Source organism: Pezoporus wallicus, unplaced genomic scaffold (genome assembly GCF_028554395.1).
Source record: "Pezoporus wallicus isolate ANWC-B61680 ecotype Strahan unplaced genomic scaffold, APGP_CSIRO_Pwel_v1 contig_7985, whole genome shotgun sequence".
NCBI lineage: Eukaryota > Metazoa > Chordata > Aves > Psittaciformes > Psittacidae > Pezoporus > Pezoporus wallicus.
Window position 1 is genome coordinate 2107853 of NW_026636538.1, and position 18125 is coordinate 2125977.

At 41.4% G+C, this 18125-nt stretch overlaps 2 protein-coding genes across 3 annotated transcripts in view; one reads left to right on the forward strand and one right to left on the reverse strand.

Moving 5' to 3' along the window:
• The window catches only part of SPAG1 (sperm associated antigen 1), a 34414-nt gene extending 31821 nt beyond the window's left edge, over positions 1-2593 (forward strand). Inside the window, exons 18-19 of the mRNA XM_057400562.1 lie at positions 1657-2028; positions 2182-2593. Of these exons, the coding sequence (XP_057256545.1) occupies positions 1657-2028; positions 2182-2313 (504 nt within the window). The 3' untranslated portion in view covers positions 2314-2593. The remainder of the gene's footprint in view (positions 1-1656; positions 2029-2181) is intronic.
• A 6458-nt stretch (positions 2594-9051) lies between these two features.
• The window catches only part of RNF19A (ring finger protein 19A, RBR E3 ubiquitin protein ligase), a 60523-nt gene continuing 51449 nt past the window's right edge, over positions 9052-18125 (reverse strand). For both annotated transcript variants that reach the window (XM_057400554.1, XM_057400553.1), the window contains exons 7-11: positions 16406-16520; positions 14228-14389; positions 13234-13447; positions 11687-11830; positions 9052-11300 (exon numbers count right to left, since the gene is read on the reverse strand). In XM_057400554.1, coding sequence (XP_057256537.1) covers positions 10610-11300; positions 11687-11830; positions 13234-13447; positions 14228-14389; positions 16406-16520 — 1326 coding nt within the window. In that variant the 3' untranslated portion in view covers positions 9052-10609. The remainder of the gene's footprint in view (positions 11301-11686; positions 11831-13233; positions 13448-14227; positions 14390-16405; positions 16521-18125) is intronic.

An 18125-nucleotide genomic window follows, 5' to 3' on the forward strand; every position in this document is an offset into this window, starting at 1 on the left:
AATGGAGAAAGTACATTTAGAGGCCACGAAACTTGAGGGTGTGCTCCTTGTAAACAAAAACTGCTTAGACTTAGAGTACCTGTTTTACAGAATGTAACAGCAGTTGTGCTCTTAAATTCCGTGCTACTCAGGAAGCCTCTGGGGTTGTGCTGGCAGAGGTTCATTGTGTTCATAAAGTTTCTGAAGAATGAAGTCCCGCCTTAAAGAGCAAAAGTATGGGTAAAACATCTGTAGGATCTTGTAAAAGAAATACGTGATGTAATGTTCCGTACTGGATCAAAATGTTAGCATTGCAGAGTTCTGGATAGAATTAGGCGACGAAAGGATTTTCTCAGTCATCTGATATTTTTGGATTGTAGCTTTGCTTGTCCTTTAAGAATGTTTCGGGTTTGGGGTTTTTTCCCATTTAATTTTGAAACAGATAAATACATAGTTCCCAGTCTGTATGGTGATACTGTAATTTGATAACATAATTTCAAAATGCTGGTGTAATGGAAACCTCAGTTATTAATACAGAAAAAAATTGTTTTACTGAAACACTTCACATTGTCGCGAGTTCATGGGATTTTATGTAACTGGCGTAAGCTGAGTGTAGTGTTAGTTAAGCTCTCAGTTGTGACAAACAAAGGGTCCTGGAGAGTGTTCACAGGAGGTTTGGGAAGTGACCACATTGTTCAGGGACTACGTTACTGGCAATGGTAATTTTTCCAGGGGTGGGGCAGGAATCATTCATGTTTGCTGTCATAATTATAGCTGCCCTCTTAAGAGAGCTTTCCCTAGCTCATCTGCTGTAGTATAAGCTAGGTCCATGAAAACAGGCTGCAAAGTAAAGAAAGTCAGAAATTGGGATTTATCGTTATTATTCCATTTTAATCAAGCTATAAATATATGAGACAATCAAGATTTCTCTTGTGATAGTAAAGATTGTTGAAAAACAGAACAAAATGGCTGTAAGCCCAGTGCAGTATTTTCCAAAAAAACCAACTTAGCCCCCCTGTACTGTGCAATACAGTGCCTTAGACTTTCTAAAACACTTGTCCTCCTTTGAAGAGACCCTGTTTAATGAGTTTTAGTCAGTTTATACAAATTCCATGACTCCTGGTAACTTGAAATAGAATTTAGAAAATGTAGTTGGACCCATGGTTAATTTTCTAGTGACCGATTCATGAACCTCTTTGCAGGCTGCACACTTGGGAGAAGTTAAGTGGGTATTCAGGCAGTCAGACCATGCTGAGCTTTCTCTTCCACAGCGAGGCTTCACCAGCAACCTGATGTAGCTGCCATATATAGCTGTGCTGTTCTGAAGGCACAGCAGTGATGAAATGGAACATTGGTGTCTGATGACTTGACTTGCATGTAGAGTCCTCCTTAGATTTCTCCCAGTGGTCTTCAGTTCTCTTTCTACAGTGGAATGCCAAGCAGTGAAAGGAAATGTAAAATACACACTTTTGACTACAAACCTTTAAAGATGAATTAGAGAGGTACTATTCTGGGGGGAAGTAGAACATAAAAGAGCATGGGTGCCTTTCTTTTATGAAGAGTAAAATGCTGACTTTAATGTGGTGACATTGATGGATTATATGCATATAGTTTATGAAGCTTCAGGTTGTCTGTATGTGCACGTTAAAATGATTTGTTGCCATTTTGTTTGTGAAGGTGACTGGATCTGATGAAGAGGAAGAGGGACTGTTTGCTACATCAGATGTGACTGATGGCATTACTTCTAAAGAAGCAGTTCAGGAGAGTGTGTCACTGAAGACCTCTGAGAAACTGCCTATTTCTGAACCAACTAATGCTTATGACTTCGGTCAGATTATAAATGCAGTGAACAGCAATAATGATAAAGCTGCTTGTGCAGATCTTTTAACAATTACTGATCCCAAAAAATTGCCAGTGCTGCTAAGTAACAAACTTGAAGGAGAAATCTTTCTGTTTTTCATCCAGTCACTGGAATATTATGTAGTTGGAAAAGATCCTGGTCTTGTATATCAGCACCTTTTCTACTTGAGCAAAGCAGAAAGATTTAAGGTAAGAACCTGGACTGAATGTGTGCTTCAGTTGCATGGAAACCTAAAGGAAATTTTCATATCTTAAAAGGAAACAGTACACAGATTTTGGCTCTGTCAGATACTATGATTTTCAATCAACCTATGCTAATTATAAAATAATCTGCTTTTTCAGGTGGTGCTGGCCCTTCTTAGCAAAAATGAGAAGGAACAGGTTCAACAGCTGTTCAATTTACTTCCAGAAAACCAGAATAATCAGTACTCTTCAGAAGATCTTGAGAGCCTTAAAAAGGTTTATGAACTTTAAGAACTTAAAATGTATTGGTTGCATGCATATAGTTGATGTTTAGAAGATGGATGTTTGAACTCTGAAGACTTGCATGGGTTGCAGTGGGTCTTTACCCAGGCTGTTTGAAATCTGTTTTGTTTTGACAGCATATGCACATTTAAAATTCGCTGCTCTTTTTTTTTTTTTCTTGTAGTTGTATACATTTTTAATCTCCAGAATTTAATACGTATCGTTGTGTTCAGTAGCAGAGTTCATGTAGTTTAGCATACTGATTTTATTTAGACTGGTTTAATTATATACCTAATGTAAAATATATTTTCATATATATAATGTGAAATATCTTGATGGTACGACAGAGAGCACTGTTAGTCATCACTTGTTATATCATTTTGTGAGTTGTATGTTCTTGTGATAAAGAAGTGTCTTCAAACTAAACGGGTCAGTTAGCAATAGCTTGTCATGGAACACTTTAAATCACAATAATTAATTATTAAATAGTTATCAAATGGGTATGGATTTTGGCAAGCAAGTAGTTTTCAGTGCACAGAGAATTCTGCTTTTTCTCTGTGTGTGGAAGGACCACTGGTTCATGTGGCCTTTGAGGTGGCAGTTACACACAGAACAAGCGGCTGCGCTTAGCAATAAAAGTACTTAACTCTGAGTTCCTTAATCAGATTATGTCAGACACCAGCTATTTCTGTTTACGGACATTGATAAAGCCAAAAGTAAAACCATTCTGTGGACCAGTATGACTTTTTTTTTTATTTCAGGCAGTACTTTCATGTTTTATATTGGATTCTGACAAAGCTCCTTTTTTAAAGATAAAGCTTTTAAAATATCCCAATGCCTTCTTTGCACATGTGATACAAATGTCAAACTCACTGGCACTGCAGAGATAGCAGCAAGAATGTTGTTCTAATGAAAATATTGCTCAGGTGTAGATTAACTAAAAAAAATAAAGGTTTTTTTTTTCTTGAAAAGTGTAATTCTGGAATCTCTTTCCTGGTTCTATACTCTTAAGGCTTGTAATCCTGACATGTGGAGTATGGCAGAAGTAGAGTGCCGAGAACAAGGCACTCTAAGGCAATTCCTAAAACAACTTAGGATTTTTCTTTTTAAATGCCCTCTTTTTATGAGGTTCTCATGTTCAGGAGAGATCAGTCACTCACCTGTCTCTGTGTGACCCATTGTACTTAACCAGCAAAGAGCCAGTTTCAGTCATGGTGGAAGGTACCTTCACTAATTTCTGTGTTAGCGATTGCAGTCTGCAGTTTAGTATGTTCAGAGAACATTCATGTGTGCAGCTTACTGACATGGTTTAGAAAACTTAATCCATTTTCATTTAGTAGAATTCAGAGTGGTTTTAATAACAGTAAGTAATAAGTTGGAGGATTGTATTAATAATACATGGATTAGGAAAAAGTTACTTTGCCTAAAAGAAAGCATAAAACCCAGCTATGTAGTCCTAACAGTTTTAGTTGCTTGGAAACTGTAGTTGAGTAAGAGCCAGTGGCAAAAGCCACCACATCAGAAAAGCTCATGATGAAATTAAGTATTTTTTCATGCCACCCAAACCCCCAAGTATTAAAAACTCCAGATATCTTCTGAGAAGCAGCCCTGACTGCTGAAGTTGGTATTTCATATGTACAGTTCCTTTTGATGCTAAAGACAAACATCAGAATAGTTGTAGCAGTAAATCAAGAAGGAATTTAGCACATCTAGGAGACAAGACAGACATTATTAGAAATACAAAGATTTTAAATAGAGTATTCTTGATAAATCTTTTATCCATGAAGAAAAAGAAATGTGCTGTCATAGATGGGTGTACAGTATCACAGCAAAGCTTTGGTCAGTCCCTAGCAATTAAACTAGAAAAAGTAATTCAGGGAAAAGTAGCCCAGTAGTCCAGGAGGATACCTTTTCCTGTAATACCTTCCACTTGATTGTCAGCTGAACCAGAGGTTAACTGGGTTTGAGGTGGAAATGATGGAGATGAACAGATCAGGAAGCTAAAATTACCCCTTGGTAAGAAGTCCTAAATGAAGAACTGTGGCAGTGCTGGTAGGAGGGAGCTGTTGCTGCAAGCAGGGCTCTGTACCCACGTGTCTCGCATGTGGTCAGCAGGAGATTAACAGGAATCCTCTGATTCAAAAAACCAGCACTTTGCTGTGAAGTCACCCATCTCCTACAGCAAAGAGCTGATCAGGAGCGTGTCTGTCTTCAGTAACAGGAGGGCAGGATTTCCTGGAGAGCTTAAACTTGGCCCTAACAAAACAAATAGGTTTTCATTTTCTGTGTGTGATTAAGCCTGATCTCCTCAGTCTTGAGGCAGGCTATAAGCTTTGGCTGGTTGAGTATTTAGACAACCTCCAACCTACCCCAGCCACTCTGTGTTAGACATCCCCTTTCCTAGAGCTTGACACTGATCTCAGCCACCATTACAGTATGTTCCCAGCATTTGTTGCATACCAGGAGCTGCTTTTTAATATCTTTAAGCTCATTCCAGTCCATGATCCCAAAGGGAGTAGACATGTTGTTGAAGTCATGAGTTCTTGAAGCTGCCACCAGGCCGGGCACACACTCACAGCAGCTCCAGGGCATCAGCTGCAGCTCTGAGAGATGTCTGAATTTCCTCCAGCACCGTATTCCTCACCTCCCTCTGAAGTGAACCTGTGACACAGAAGACCTTTAACAGCCACTGATGCAGTAATTACGAATGCCCTGCAGTACGAGTAGTATACCTTTAAAGCTGTAGCTGTGTTAAACCTTTGCTACGTCTATTCTTAAAGTATCAGGTCAGCTGTATTACCTGCACGCCTTGTCCGATGTGCCTCATACCTGTCTCAATCAGAAACTTTTGGTCTCAGCTTCCAAAGTTAAAGAAATACGTGAACTACAAGGGAATAAAAAAGAAACTGAAATGTTTCTTATTTTAATAACAGAAAGACTAAGTCAAATATGTATTTCTTAAACAAGTTAGCAACTCTCAAATGTAAGAAAAATGGCTCAGTTTGCCAGGTGAGCTGTTTGTCTGTCACACCACCAGTGGGCTAGCTGTGGTTGCAGTCATTTTGGTGGTGGTCCTACCTCATTCAGATTTCATTGAGATTGGCTGCTTAGTTCAGACTGGCACCGGGAGGGCTGGACTGACAGGCAGAAAGATTCCTAGAGACGTAGAATGAACTTCCAAGAAAAGTCAACTCAAACATCTCGTTAGGGCCTGTACTGATTTGGCCTGAACAGATCAAGCTGAAGCCACGAGGCTTCAAAGCCTGCCCCTTCTGCAGGGCAGTGTTTGACTGCTGGAAGTCATCCTGGGGGCACAGGGGGTGAAAAGGAAAACTTCCAGATGATGTCCTAAACCCACTTACTTGGCAGGTGAGGGCTGCCTAAACCTGTGCCTCCTGGGAACATCTGGGGAAACCTCATCAGGGCCAGAGGGAGGAACCTCTGCAGCCCTCAACAGCTGATGCGTGTTTTGAACACTCCCTTCCTTGCACATGCATACAAACCCTGTTTTTAACGCCAGTGGAGGCAGTGAGTTTCTGTAACTACTGGAAAGATGGCTGGTGTCCAGGGAACAGGGCCTGCCGGGAACCAGGGCTTCACTGCTGTTGCTTCGATCCATTCAAAGTATTTCTGAAATCCACAGGGAAGCAGCTCCAGGTGGAACCGCTGCTGCCACCCAGAGAGGTGCTCCAGGGGATGAGCATCATTACAGCACCATTGTGTCACTGGCCAAAAAGCTGGTTTACTGCAGCGCCCTCGCCACCATTCCCTACCACTCTTCCCGCACAGCAGTGCGGGCAGCAGAGACCTGTGGGAGCCCAGTTACTGGCAAACCACACACTTTGCTCTGATGTCTTTTTCCACTCACCAGAACCCGCTCTGCTTTATGTAACACAGCTGCCCAACTACAGAGCTACTCCCCGTGGCTGCCAGGCCTTTCATAAGCAAACTGAAGTATTTGCACTTGTTCATTACAATAAACAAAAATAAATATTTGTGAACAGCAGGGAACCAGACTCCTTCCCCTCTTGTAAATGGAGGTGTGTGACCTGGGTCAGTGTCACTGCTCGCTGCCTGCGAGCTGCAGCTACCCAAGGATGAAGGGCAGGCACCTCGGAGCGGGTTCAAACCCCAATGCCTGGCTGAAGGGGCATTAAACATCACTTCTCCAGGAGTGCTCCCTTGCTCAATGGGGCTCTGCCCATGCGGCACTGTTTTCCTACACACATCCCAGTGCAAGGCACATCCTCCAGCTGCAGCAGTGCAGGGCCCTGGTGTCAGTTCCTTGCAGCCCAGTGCTATTTCTCAGTTGCTGCTTGCTAAATAAATAAATTGTAAATAAATTCAGCAAGAGAGTGTTTTTGTTAGGAAGCAAGAGGGATTATAGGGGGATAAAGTTCTTGGCCCAGAATGGTGGGTTCAGAAACAACTTGAGCACACAGCCTGTGAGGAAAGGGTAGCTTGAGCCACATAAACCCCATCGTGCTGATGGTCTGCTGCCTAAACCCAACCGCTCTAATTCAGGCTGTTGTGAATTTTAATTTCCTTATTGTGATAGGCAATAACAGTCCTTTTGTCAAGCACACTCAACAGGATCTGGTGACAGGAGAGCTGTGCCTGGTCAGCTGGATGGCTTTGTCCACGATGGATGGCTGCTGCTGGTACCTGGTGTGCAGGCAGGTGCTGAAGCAGTCATGTCTCAAGTTTATGCACTGACCCGGCCTGGCCCATGAGCGAGGTGTGACAGCAACTCTGTGGTTGTGGTTGAGCTTCCGGCTGCTCCGAAGAGGCAGGATTCTGTGCCAGGAGGATACCTGCCCCCTCTGCTGCCTCAGCCAAACCCAGAACATCTCAGGGGCAGCCGAGTGCAACAGCTTCACTTGTTGGTATCAGCCCAGAGGTTGGCAATGGAATGCTCTGCCCCTCCTGTGCTCCCAGAGAGCATACAGTTGGAACATCACAGCTGGGTGCTGCTGGTGGGGCAGCAGTGCTGGCAGGAGCTTCACACACAGCTGCCTGTGACTGAGGAGCAGCAGGACAGACTTCCTCAGCCATACAGTCCCACTCACTTCGGGCCTCCCGTGTCGCTAAGTGGCAGCTCCATGTTAGTGCTGGCACCAGAGCAGTGCTCAGCCCTAGCCCCATGCCCACCATCCATCAGTTCATATTTTTCAGCCATCTGCTCGGTTACCTTTATAAAGCACTGCTACCCACAGGAGTGATGCCATCACTAAATAGGCAACTATTTAATTTGGATTTTCAGATCAAAATGATTGGAAGCGGTACAAGCCATGCAAAAGATGTTTTCATGCCACTAAAAAGGTGCCAGCTCACTCATGAAGAAGTTTGTGGCACTGATTCAATGAAAAGGGATGTAAAACTCCAGATGCTTTACTGCCAAAAAAGGCAGCTATTGCTTGAGACATCAGATTCAAAACTAAACCAAAAATAAAAGCCAAAGGGGAGGTTCACCTTCTGCTACATGGCATGGAGCAAAGAACATCTGGCTTAAAATGACAAACTGAAGGTGGTCGAGTGAGACTGAAATTTGACTTACTTGGAGGTTTAGAAACAGGTCTTGCAGGACATTCAAGCAGCTGGACTGCCTGTCACTGTGCAGAGACAGAAGCACGACTGGCTCACCAAGGCATGTTTTACTGTGTTCTCTGGCCCCTGGATGAGAATCAGTTAACACTTCAGTTCATGACTAACAGACATTTCTGTACAGGCCTGAAAAATCACAGTGGAATTCACACACTGGTGCTTCATTCAGTTAATGTTGACCTTAATTCAATACAATTAATCTTCGGGAACAATGTCCTTTATAAAAGCATTCAGATGGGGCGGTATCAATCAAGAACAAAACACAAAAAGGAGCTGTCAACACAAACCTCCCCACAGAACAAAATTTGCATCTGCGTCCAATTCAGAGTGCCTGATGACATGGCAAAAACTGCCCATGTGCCTTGCTGCCATTTCTAGGGCACACTGCACCACTTACCTGTTACATCTCTCTTTGAGCTTCTGCCACTGGAAGTGGAATAGACAATGCTCCAACTGTAGCTTTAGACTTGACCCAGCATAACAGTTCTCCTCTTGTTATTCCCTTTGATATATATATCTTACATATGGGTTTGGGATGAAGTAGATTCAGCTGTGTGTTCTGTAAGGCATCCCAACCAGTTTCAGTTTCTTACTTCCTGAGTCTGTCACAATGCAGTGAGGAAATAAGCCTAATGAATAATAGGCTGTTCAGCCAAGCAAGAAGTACCAGTCGTCACCCAGAAACTCTGGCCAGCCTGCAGAGTTTCACACGTAACTTCATACAGACTGTGGAACTGAGAAGAGCATCACTTTAGATGCAGAAAGTAGAGTTTGAGTTTAGTGCCACAATCTCACCACAGCCTGTCTACTTGTGCCAAGGCAGTGCAATTTTGTTTAAACAGTAATACACTTATGCCTCTCAAAGCTATTCTATGTCCTGCCTGCCACAGAGGCTGCTCAGATTGCTCCCTTCTGTAGAAAGAAATCAGGCTAAAGTCTTCTACAAAATGCAGCTTTAGATCTTGTATTTCAAGGTATCAGAGCATTCAGCTGCCAAAGGACACATCAATAAAAATGTTTGAAGGCAACAAGAGATGTCAGCAGTCGGCACCTTACAGGAAAGGAAAGGCCTCACAGCTCCTTCTGGGAACAGACACATTCTCATACAGCTCATCAGCACAGCAAGCAAAGGACCACTAGAAGTCAGTATTTAGACATTTATTTCAGATATGCAGTTTACACGCATATTACTGAGGAAACTGAACTGCAAATATACAAATACTGTAACAAGCATTACCAAATAACAGAACTGGCACTAGTGTTATAAGCATATTACTGAAACTGGTGAGGATAAGTCATGGAAAAGGACTGTAGCTCATGGCATGTTCTTTGTATCCAACCAAACTTCCAGTAGCACCATAATGGCAATACATGAAACACAAGACAGAACACTGTTAACTGTTATTCTGATATTCACAAGGGTTTTTCCTTTTTTTTTTTGTCTTTTTCTTTTTTTCCTCCATATTAGTGAATTACATAGCAAAAACCAATGTTAACGGTGCAGGCGCTTTGGACAACTTCGGCCTGTGTTCAGCTGTACAGCTTCCAAATGCAAAAGGAAAAGAAAAAAGCCAGCATATTTGGAACCCATCTTTGCAGTCGGACAGTCATTGCACTGCACTTTGATGTTGGGACTGAAGGTACACATGTCTTGCAAAGAGATGTCATGTCCGCTAAAGCCTGAGTGAGTCTTTGGTAGGCTAATACTTCAGTATTACTATACATTAATCTACCACAGTCATTTTATTTACTAGAGTTTTCTTTTGAGATGCAAGGTGGCCAGAGAGGACATTTTGGAAAACATTACAGTAACATCCTCAAACGACCAGGCACTTCAAACCCAGTCTTTTCCAAAGGCACCAAGAATGGATGGGGCACTGTTTTTCCCCCTACTGAAAGGTGACTGCACCTGCTTCTCTACAATGCTTATAAATCACTGGATTGGTATTTTACAGTTTTTATACACTATATAGTAGACCTTATCTGCTGTGTGGTCGGTTGCATGAATAAATAACCCCACTGTTCTTCACAGGCGATGTCTCCGTTACACCACATATTTAAGTACCAATTGCTTCTGGTTTAAAATTATGTAAAATGCCATAACCCTGCTCAAAATGTACACACACACAAACTTCTGACACAGGCTACATCCATCTGAAGAGACGCAGTTCCTTATACATGCATTCTAAATAGTGTGTCCAATTATGAAACAAAACTGTCATTGCGAGTATTCACCGTAGAAATATGTTTGTCCAGGTCTCTGCAGAACCTTTGCTTCCCTTAAATAGAGTTCACACAAGAATGGTTTTAAGTCACTAACTCTCAGCTAACACCCATTTAACCCAAACCCCATATTTTCCAAGTGAACAGTGCAGGACATATTATTCATTTCAGCATTTAACATAGTAAGAATTTACCAGTTTTTATCTAAATACACCAAGTATATGCTTTCAAGCAAAGTTGTGGCAAAAACCCAAAACATGGACGTATCTGTACTGCTGTAATGCACTTGGTTAAAGCCTTCATGTCTCTTCACACAGGTCTAAGATCCATATTAAGTTTTTTGCCTTATCAGACAATGCAGTTATATCAAAACCTCGCTTCTGCTGGTCACCTGAAGCTTACAGAAGTCATATGTAATTCAACCAGCTTTCAGACAGGGTTCTTTAGTGGTAAGTATATATTTGCAGCACTTATAGACTTAAATTTCAGTCTGAATAGCAGTGCTTAATTCCACAGCATGTTGTGAATGGTTGTTGTTTGTTTCTTTCAGTGTTTCACCAACACCTAAACCTACATCCATTGAAGATCCGTTGTTAATGCTCTCCTCGGCAATGTAACTCAGTTGTGGAACATCAGTGCTTGGGGCTGTTGGAACAGGCACAGGGATTCCACTTGGCTGTGGAGAGTTTTCCAAGCGATCATTTTCCACCTCTGGGAGAACACTGACTGTGGTAAAGCGAGTGTGATAGTCACTGGAACCATGGCTACAGGAAGTCTTCATACTTTCCATATCTGAGCAACTAAACTCAGAAAAATGACTCGAGTGCGAATCTGCTACAGATGGAATACTATCGCTAAGAGAGGGAGAGTCAAATTCACTGGAGTTTGTGCTTTGCTGTTCCAACAGCTGAGCATCCATGTCCTCTCTTGTCTCGTTTATCTTCATGCTACTCTTCTTTCTCAGCTTACCTTTACTTTTTTTCCCTGCTGTTGTTTCTTTGGACCACTTGGTGGCACTAGATTTACTTTCTGGCATGCAGGCGGATGAGGAACCGGCATTACTACGACCTGCAGCACTGCCGTCGTCAACACTACTGCTGCCGCTGTTGTGTCTGAATTTGGCTGGCTTTGACTCAATGTCCACTTGCACTTCCATACTGTTGCCTTCCCTAGAACAAGGCAGACTCGTGAGTTTAAGTGTTAATCTAAGACAAGCCAGCTAACACAGCAGAACAAACTCCCACTACTTTCCGAAACGCATAGCAAAACAGAGTTAGAGGGCCATTAACATATTTTAAAGAAGTGTTTAACCAAATAAATAGCCCAAAGAAAAACACAAAGTCTGAAGACCAAACACTTCACTGTGCTGCCGTGATAGCATTTCTCTCTGGAAATAACCTTGGCAAAATGTAAGCAGTCACATGTAATTCAGTTTGTAACAAAATCCGCAGTTTCAAAGGGTCATAATTAAAGCAGAGCAGCTGAGTCATGCTTAGAATATCCTTTAATAAAAGCAAGGCTTATTAATCTGCTGTTTTCACCACATTTCTTTTACCTGTCCAAAGGGATGTAGGAGTTCAGAATGGATCCTGCCATTGCTTTGGTACTGGCATTGTCACTAACTGTTCCCAAGCTAACAGTGCCAGATTCTCCACTCAGACTGTATCGTTCTTTCTGCACATCTGCTTGTACTTCCAGTCTGGGAGAGAAAGACAAAGACTTGCATGTACTGTTACTGCAGTTAAAGCATACTAGGTGAAAATTAGTGTCACCTTGTAGAGTTCCTCCCCCATTCAGTAGTAAGAGTTTTAGTTACTCCAGATGCACGTATTTACCTTATTGAAACAGGTTCTCTCTTCCCACTATCAAAAATGACTGGTTTTTGACTAAGAGACAAACAAACTAAAACAGCTCATAGTAAAACCAGATTAATTTCCCAAAAAGCAAAATACTGTGTGTTAACCAGAGCTCCTGGATTCTTTCCTCCCTGAGATTTACAAACAACTACAATTCTTTTACAGGTAAGCGTCCTGTACCTTAAAGATGGAAAAAAACAAATCAGAAGGGTATAAGGTCAAGAAATTACACTACCCATGCTTCTCCAGCTGCAAAATTATTACTAACCAAATAACAGACAGAACTGTGTTCTGTACTCTGCTTTATATTGTACTATTATCAATTGCAACAGGAATAATAGAAACCTGAGCAATCTTAAATTGGGCTGAGCAGATAAGCCAGAAATCTAATCACAAGCTTTTTTCCCTATGCCTTCTTTACCTACGCTGTGTCAGTGAACTGGAAGCAAGCTTTTGTTCTGTTTTGTTTCCACTCTTGGCTCTCTAAAGAAAAGGACAGGTATTCCTCACTCAGCAGTCAGAGCCTGGAACACTGTCCCAGCCTAAGGGATCTCTTGATGCTAACCTGCACTCCTGAGCACACCGGGATTTCCAAATTACTCAAGAAAAAATCAGCAGTGTTAGCACCTTGTTCAAGGAGCAAAATCTACCCTGAACCATAAATGTTAACAATCCTTTCCAGATACTCCCTTTCTCTCCAGGGTGCAGGACAGCCAACAAACAGTAAGGCCCCAATTCACAGGAGGCATTGAGCACATTAAGTGACAAGAAGCTGCCACCTCAGCAAGGCCAACTGCCCAATTGCCTCTCTTCCTGGCTATGTCCATTCTGAATCCACACTCCACCCAGGTGTTCTGAAGGCACAGCTTGGTACTTGCAGACTACTGAACAAGTCAGCAGTTCTGACTTCAGGGCGAGATAGCCCACAAAACACAACTGTGTTAGTTAGACATGAGGTGCTGCCCTCTGACTCCTGGGTAGAGGCTGTTCTCCTGGGAAGCAGGAACAACATCTCACACCCTGCTCACCCTGAAAAAAAATGCAAACTCTCTTTTGAGCCCTGTGGTCTGGCAGGATCTACTAGAAGCCAGCAACTTTATCAGAGATAAACTGTCTCTATCTCCCAGACATAGCTCCTTTTCATAGAAACCAGTTTTAAAAAACTAAAACCAAAAAGCCTAGTAATACCATTTTGCCTGCTTACATGTAGAGCAGGATACTGTATGGCAAGAAGAACGTCTCTTACCTGTTAAAGCAGTTAACCATTGCACTTCCTGAGAGACTCCCAGTTATACTGGCCCCAGCCAGGGCCATGGTACTGGCGGTTTCGCTTAGGTTGTCTCGAATGGCTCCAATTCTATCCATGTGGCTACCGCTTGCACTCAAGCTGCCAGTCAGGCCTCCAACACTTCCTTCACCTATACTGGGGTTGTGACGTGCCTCTGCTACTGACGTGGTATCTAGACAGAAATAAAGAAGGCTTCTCAGTTATGGAAGTAGAGCATAGTAGTTTCCAGAATGTGACCATGGAAAGCATTCCTGAAATTATGATGACAGAAAGGATTTATTAAACATACTGTCACAAAAGAATAGCTTGGGGGGGGGGGGGGGGGGGGGGAAGAAGGAAGAGAAGTAAAAGAGACCATCACATAAGGTTCCAAATACCAAAATGTTAACCAGGGATATGACAGGTAACCTGCAGTAAAGGAACACAGAGACACCCTATCACAAAGAATATTGCCATGTAATTAAAAAATAAGCTATCAGATCATGATTCAGTTCCCCAGTTCCCTCTATTGTAGCAAAAAAAAGGCATCCAGCTTCCACAAAATCAGGATGCTAAAAAAAACCCCAGCATTAATTTTACCTTAAAACTTGCCTGTGGAAAAGACTTGAGCCTGGCTTTGATTAAAGTGGGCAAGAAAATTCATGATGCTTGTATTACAGCAGAGCATCCCTGAAGACATTCAAGGACAGGCTGGATGGGGTTCTGGGCAACCTTATCTAGTTGGAGATGTCCCTGCTCACTGCAGGGGGGTTGGACTGGATGACCTTTGAAGGTCCCTTCCAACATGAACTATTCTATGATTCTATGAACACAGAGAAGCTACCCTCATCTAGAGGTGGTCTTCCAGCAATAAGAAGTAGTTGTCCTAACTGCAAATAAGTACTCTAGTATCTAAGGCCAAACAGAAGCCAAAATCCATATTTATAGAAAATGAAACACTGAATTTTCTTACCTACAGCCGCATTTGTTCCACCAACATTTATATCATTTTCATCATCGAATTCTATCCTGACACCTTTTCCATTGCCTGCTGACACACCACAGCCTCCACTTCGGCAGAGGGAAATTGGAACCACTCCATACACATAAGCCAGCATAATAGGAACACCAATACCTACACAGGAAAATACAGTCTTTTATTAAATGTGATATTTTAGAGCCTTTCATAAAAGCAGTTCCATTTTCCACGATTACTTAGTATTTTACACTTGAAAGAAATCAGGAGGAAACAAAATTAAGATAGATTGGTAAATCACCAAGGTGAAATGACAGAAAAGTACTTCCAGTAGGCAGAGTGCCTTCCATCAGCATTGGCAGGTAGAGAAGCTTAATGCTTGATGAATTAATACTTCCGGTACATCCATAACAACTTTTACAAACAAAGTACTTTAAAGGTTTATATAAACTCCATTGGGGACTGTGTAATAATGTGCTACTTCAGAAGCAGAAATCTACTACAAATGTTATCCAACTAGAAGTGTTAGTACCTCTACTAATTTAATAAGGGGCTTGATTTTGCATCCACTCAAGTCAGACACAGCTTTGCTATCAATTTACTAGGACTTAACATTAATGTTACTGTGGGATCTTTCATATTAATTGTATCAGACTGGTTCAATTTGAAATTTAATTATGCAAGTTTTCCTTAAAAGAAAACAATTCTGTGGAGCAAGATGGCAAGAGCTAAGGGAAACCAGTGAAAGCGCATACTATATACACACACATCCATCCCACCACTGCTAGTGGACTGTCAAAATTACTCCTTTGGCATATGAATTACAGCATTCTGTAGTTCTGCTGATGGAAGTACACAGAAGGTATGGAAAAATGGCAGACTGAAAAACACCGTGGTGGAGGCAGACCCAATGCAAAGGCTCTGCAGTCTAACCTAAAAGAAGGGTTCCAGTTATAGGGAAGCCCCTTCACTAGAAATTCCACAGCATTCAAGGAGGAAATCCATGTTCTCAAGGCCATTATTTTGGAAGCCATATAATGCCCTGAGACTGGAGGACACATGTTAATGGCAATGGGCCAAGAGCAAAAACTTCACAAAATAAAACACAACTGCTTTCCCTAAGAAGACTGGTCAGGAATAAGAAACAGCTTGAAAGAACGAGGCAAAGCACAGCCATAAATACAACTATGAGACTGTGTCCCACTGCCTGTTTAGTAGGGATCCGACATCACAGCTACGTGAGAACAATGCAACCAGAGGCAGTTTTGACTAGCACATCTGCATTTGCACAGCAGTCCACCAATGTTAACAAGCAGTTTAAAGCCAGAGTTTCATGGCAATTTAAACTACCACTTGCTAAAAGCAGCACTGTCTTCCTGACACCACTCATTCCTCTCTAAGCATTACTTCTGACACAGGGGGGAACACAACTGCATGATGAACTGGATCAGGGGGCTGAGCCGGCTTAAAACTAAATGGTGGATCATAACGTTAATCAGTCCTACACAGGAGCTTGCTGTGCAACTGTAAAGATGCCTGTCCTCCAACAAAGGAGGAGCAAGGCAGCGCTGGGCAAGTCCTCAAAAAAAATGAGGGCTTGTTTACAGTGATCTGGAAATTACATGGTAAGATGAGACAGGTGTTCTGTAATGTACAGCCACCAGATTTTCCTCAAATGCTATTCTCAACATTACCTATGAGAAAAAATGTGATAGAATTCAAACTGACTCCTAGAGCATAACAAATAGTTTGTCAGCTACTGTAACATTAAGTGTAAGAGACTGTATTTGTCTCCTGCATTGAGAAAAGTTTAATATGAAGCTATTAAAACACAAACAGACTCTGTGGCAAGTTTTTTCTTGGTCAATCATTTTAAAAAATCTTTATGTACTTCAGCTTTAAAAGCCAGATATGATAATGTGATAACTTCAGTTTGCAAGATAAAAATTATATTTAATATAATTTAATATTATTTTTCTCCAGGAAATGCTGCATTCAAATTAAGTACTGAATCTTCCATTTTCCCTTAATAAATATATAGTCTCAGACTCCTCGTTGTCTTGGTTCCTTCACCTTTAAAAGGAAACTACAGGACTTCCCAGCTGTTTTATTCAAAAGTGCTTACAGAGTTCTGGTTGCAAGGTGCTACCAGTACACAAAATAATATTTGCTTACCTACAGTTACTGCAGCTACAACTGGAGAAACAATTACAGATAAGGTTACACCACCCGCGATAGCCAAGTTTCGCTTGTGCTTTGAAATGTCTTTGCCTTCATATCGATTGTGAATCTGAAGAAAAGGGAAAGAGGTTTTAGAGTATTATCATCAGTAATATATTGCTTCAGGGATGGAAGAACCAACATAGTTTGGAACCTGTACCCTGCTCTCTTTCAGAAAGATCACATTCTATGTCACAATTTACTCTTTATCTCAAAGAAAAATTCTTCATTTTAGACAACTTCTTAAAAGCTAGAAGTCCTCCCATCCACCAATTAAGCATTTACTTTCAGCCTCAAGTTAGAAGAGCCAAATCACAAAAACAGCTGTTTTTGTTTGTTTAATCACTACTCCAGCTTACAAGGTTGGGAAAAGCAGACTATTTTCAAGATCAAAGAATTACCACGTCTGATCACATTGATACTTCTTATTCCCAGCCATCTTTCCCCTGAACAATACAGAGTGAAACTTTCACAGAAACATGAAAACAGAGGTTGACATAACACAGGCACAAAATCCTTGTAGTAAGGCATCCTTCACCAAACATAGCCTGGGAGGAAGGGAGACCAAGCACTCCATTGCTTTGGCACCCCTCATGACAATCTATTGACACAAGAAATATTTCAGCAAACCTGTTTTTGCTGTGCTACTATTTACCAAGGAATCTGCTAAGCAGTATCCTTACTGATGGCTCAAGCCTGCAGCAACTCTGAAATGTTACTGCCTCAAACTTATCTGCCAGAAACCCCACATGAACCTGGAAGGCCTTCAAAGATCAGTGTTTTACAGGGTTTTCCCACTTTTTGCGAGCTTCATTTACTCTCTCTGAGAATGTGGCTTTCCAGGGATATGTGCTTCATCTGTCATCATTCTTGCTTAAGACATAATTACAAAAGAACAATAGGTCGCTATCTTAATGGATGTCATAAAGTTAAATTAATCCTCACCACATCTCAGGAGGAACATACAAAATATTGTAATTATTCTAATTTTTACCAATATGCTACTGCAAAAAGAATGACATGAGTGGAAGTCTTAAGTATTTGGTTTCTAAGTTAAAATTTTAATTAGAGATTTGGTAGGGTAGTCTTCATTTTGGAATAAATGTAAAATATTTGTATTTGTTCAGGCAAGACAATGAAAGAAAGGGCAGAGAAGACGCTGCATTCCATATAAAGAGAATGCATTTACTTGCTCTGAGGTACATTTTGCGACTGAACGTGGAACATAGCTACTTGCGGATTAAAAAGGAGAAACTGAACAGTATGAGTGTATAAGAGTTTCAAACCCAGGGAAATCAGGTTTAATGGGGCTCTGAGCAATTAGCAGGATCACCTCAGGCACTGACTTTTACTGTTAAGTACAGTTCTAAGTACCAAAACAAAAGGCATACAACTATGTATAAAGGCTACTGGATTCCTTAAATGTAAAGCAATAAAAAGGACTGGAAGGGAGAGGTTGCAGAGAAGAAACTGATTGAAAATACTGAGATATAAGGTTACACTGGTAGGAATGATCATGGAAGAAGACTTCAGACTTTTTTTCAAATAAAAAAAAATAAAACAACAAAAAACTGGGCCAGAAGAAGAGGGATTTTCAATAAATGTCTGGTAGGTTACAAGACATATCTATAAAAAGAAAGCACTAGCACTTCCTTAACAAAGCTCCATCAAAGCA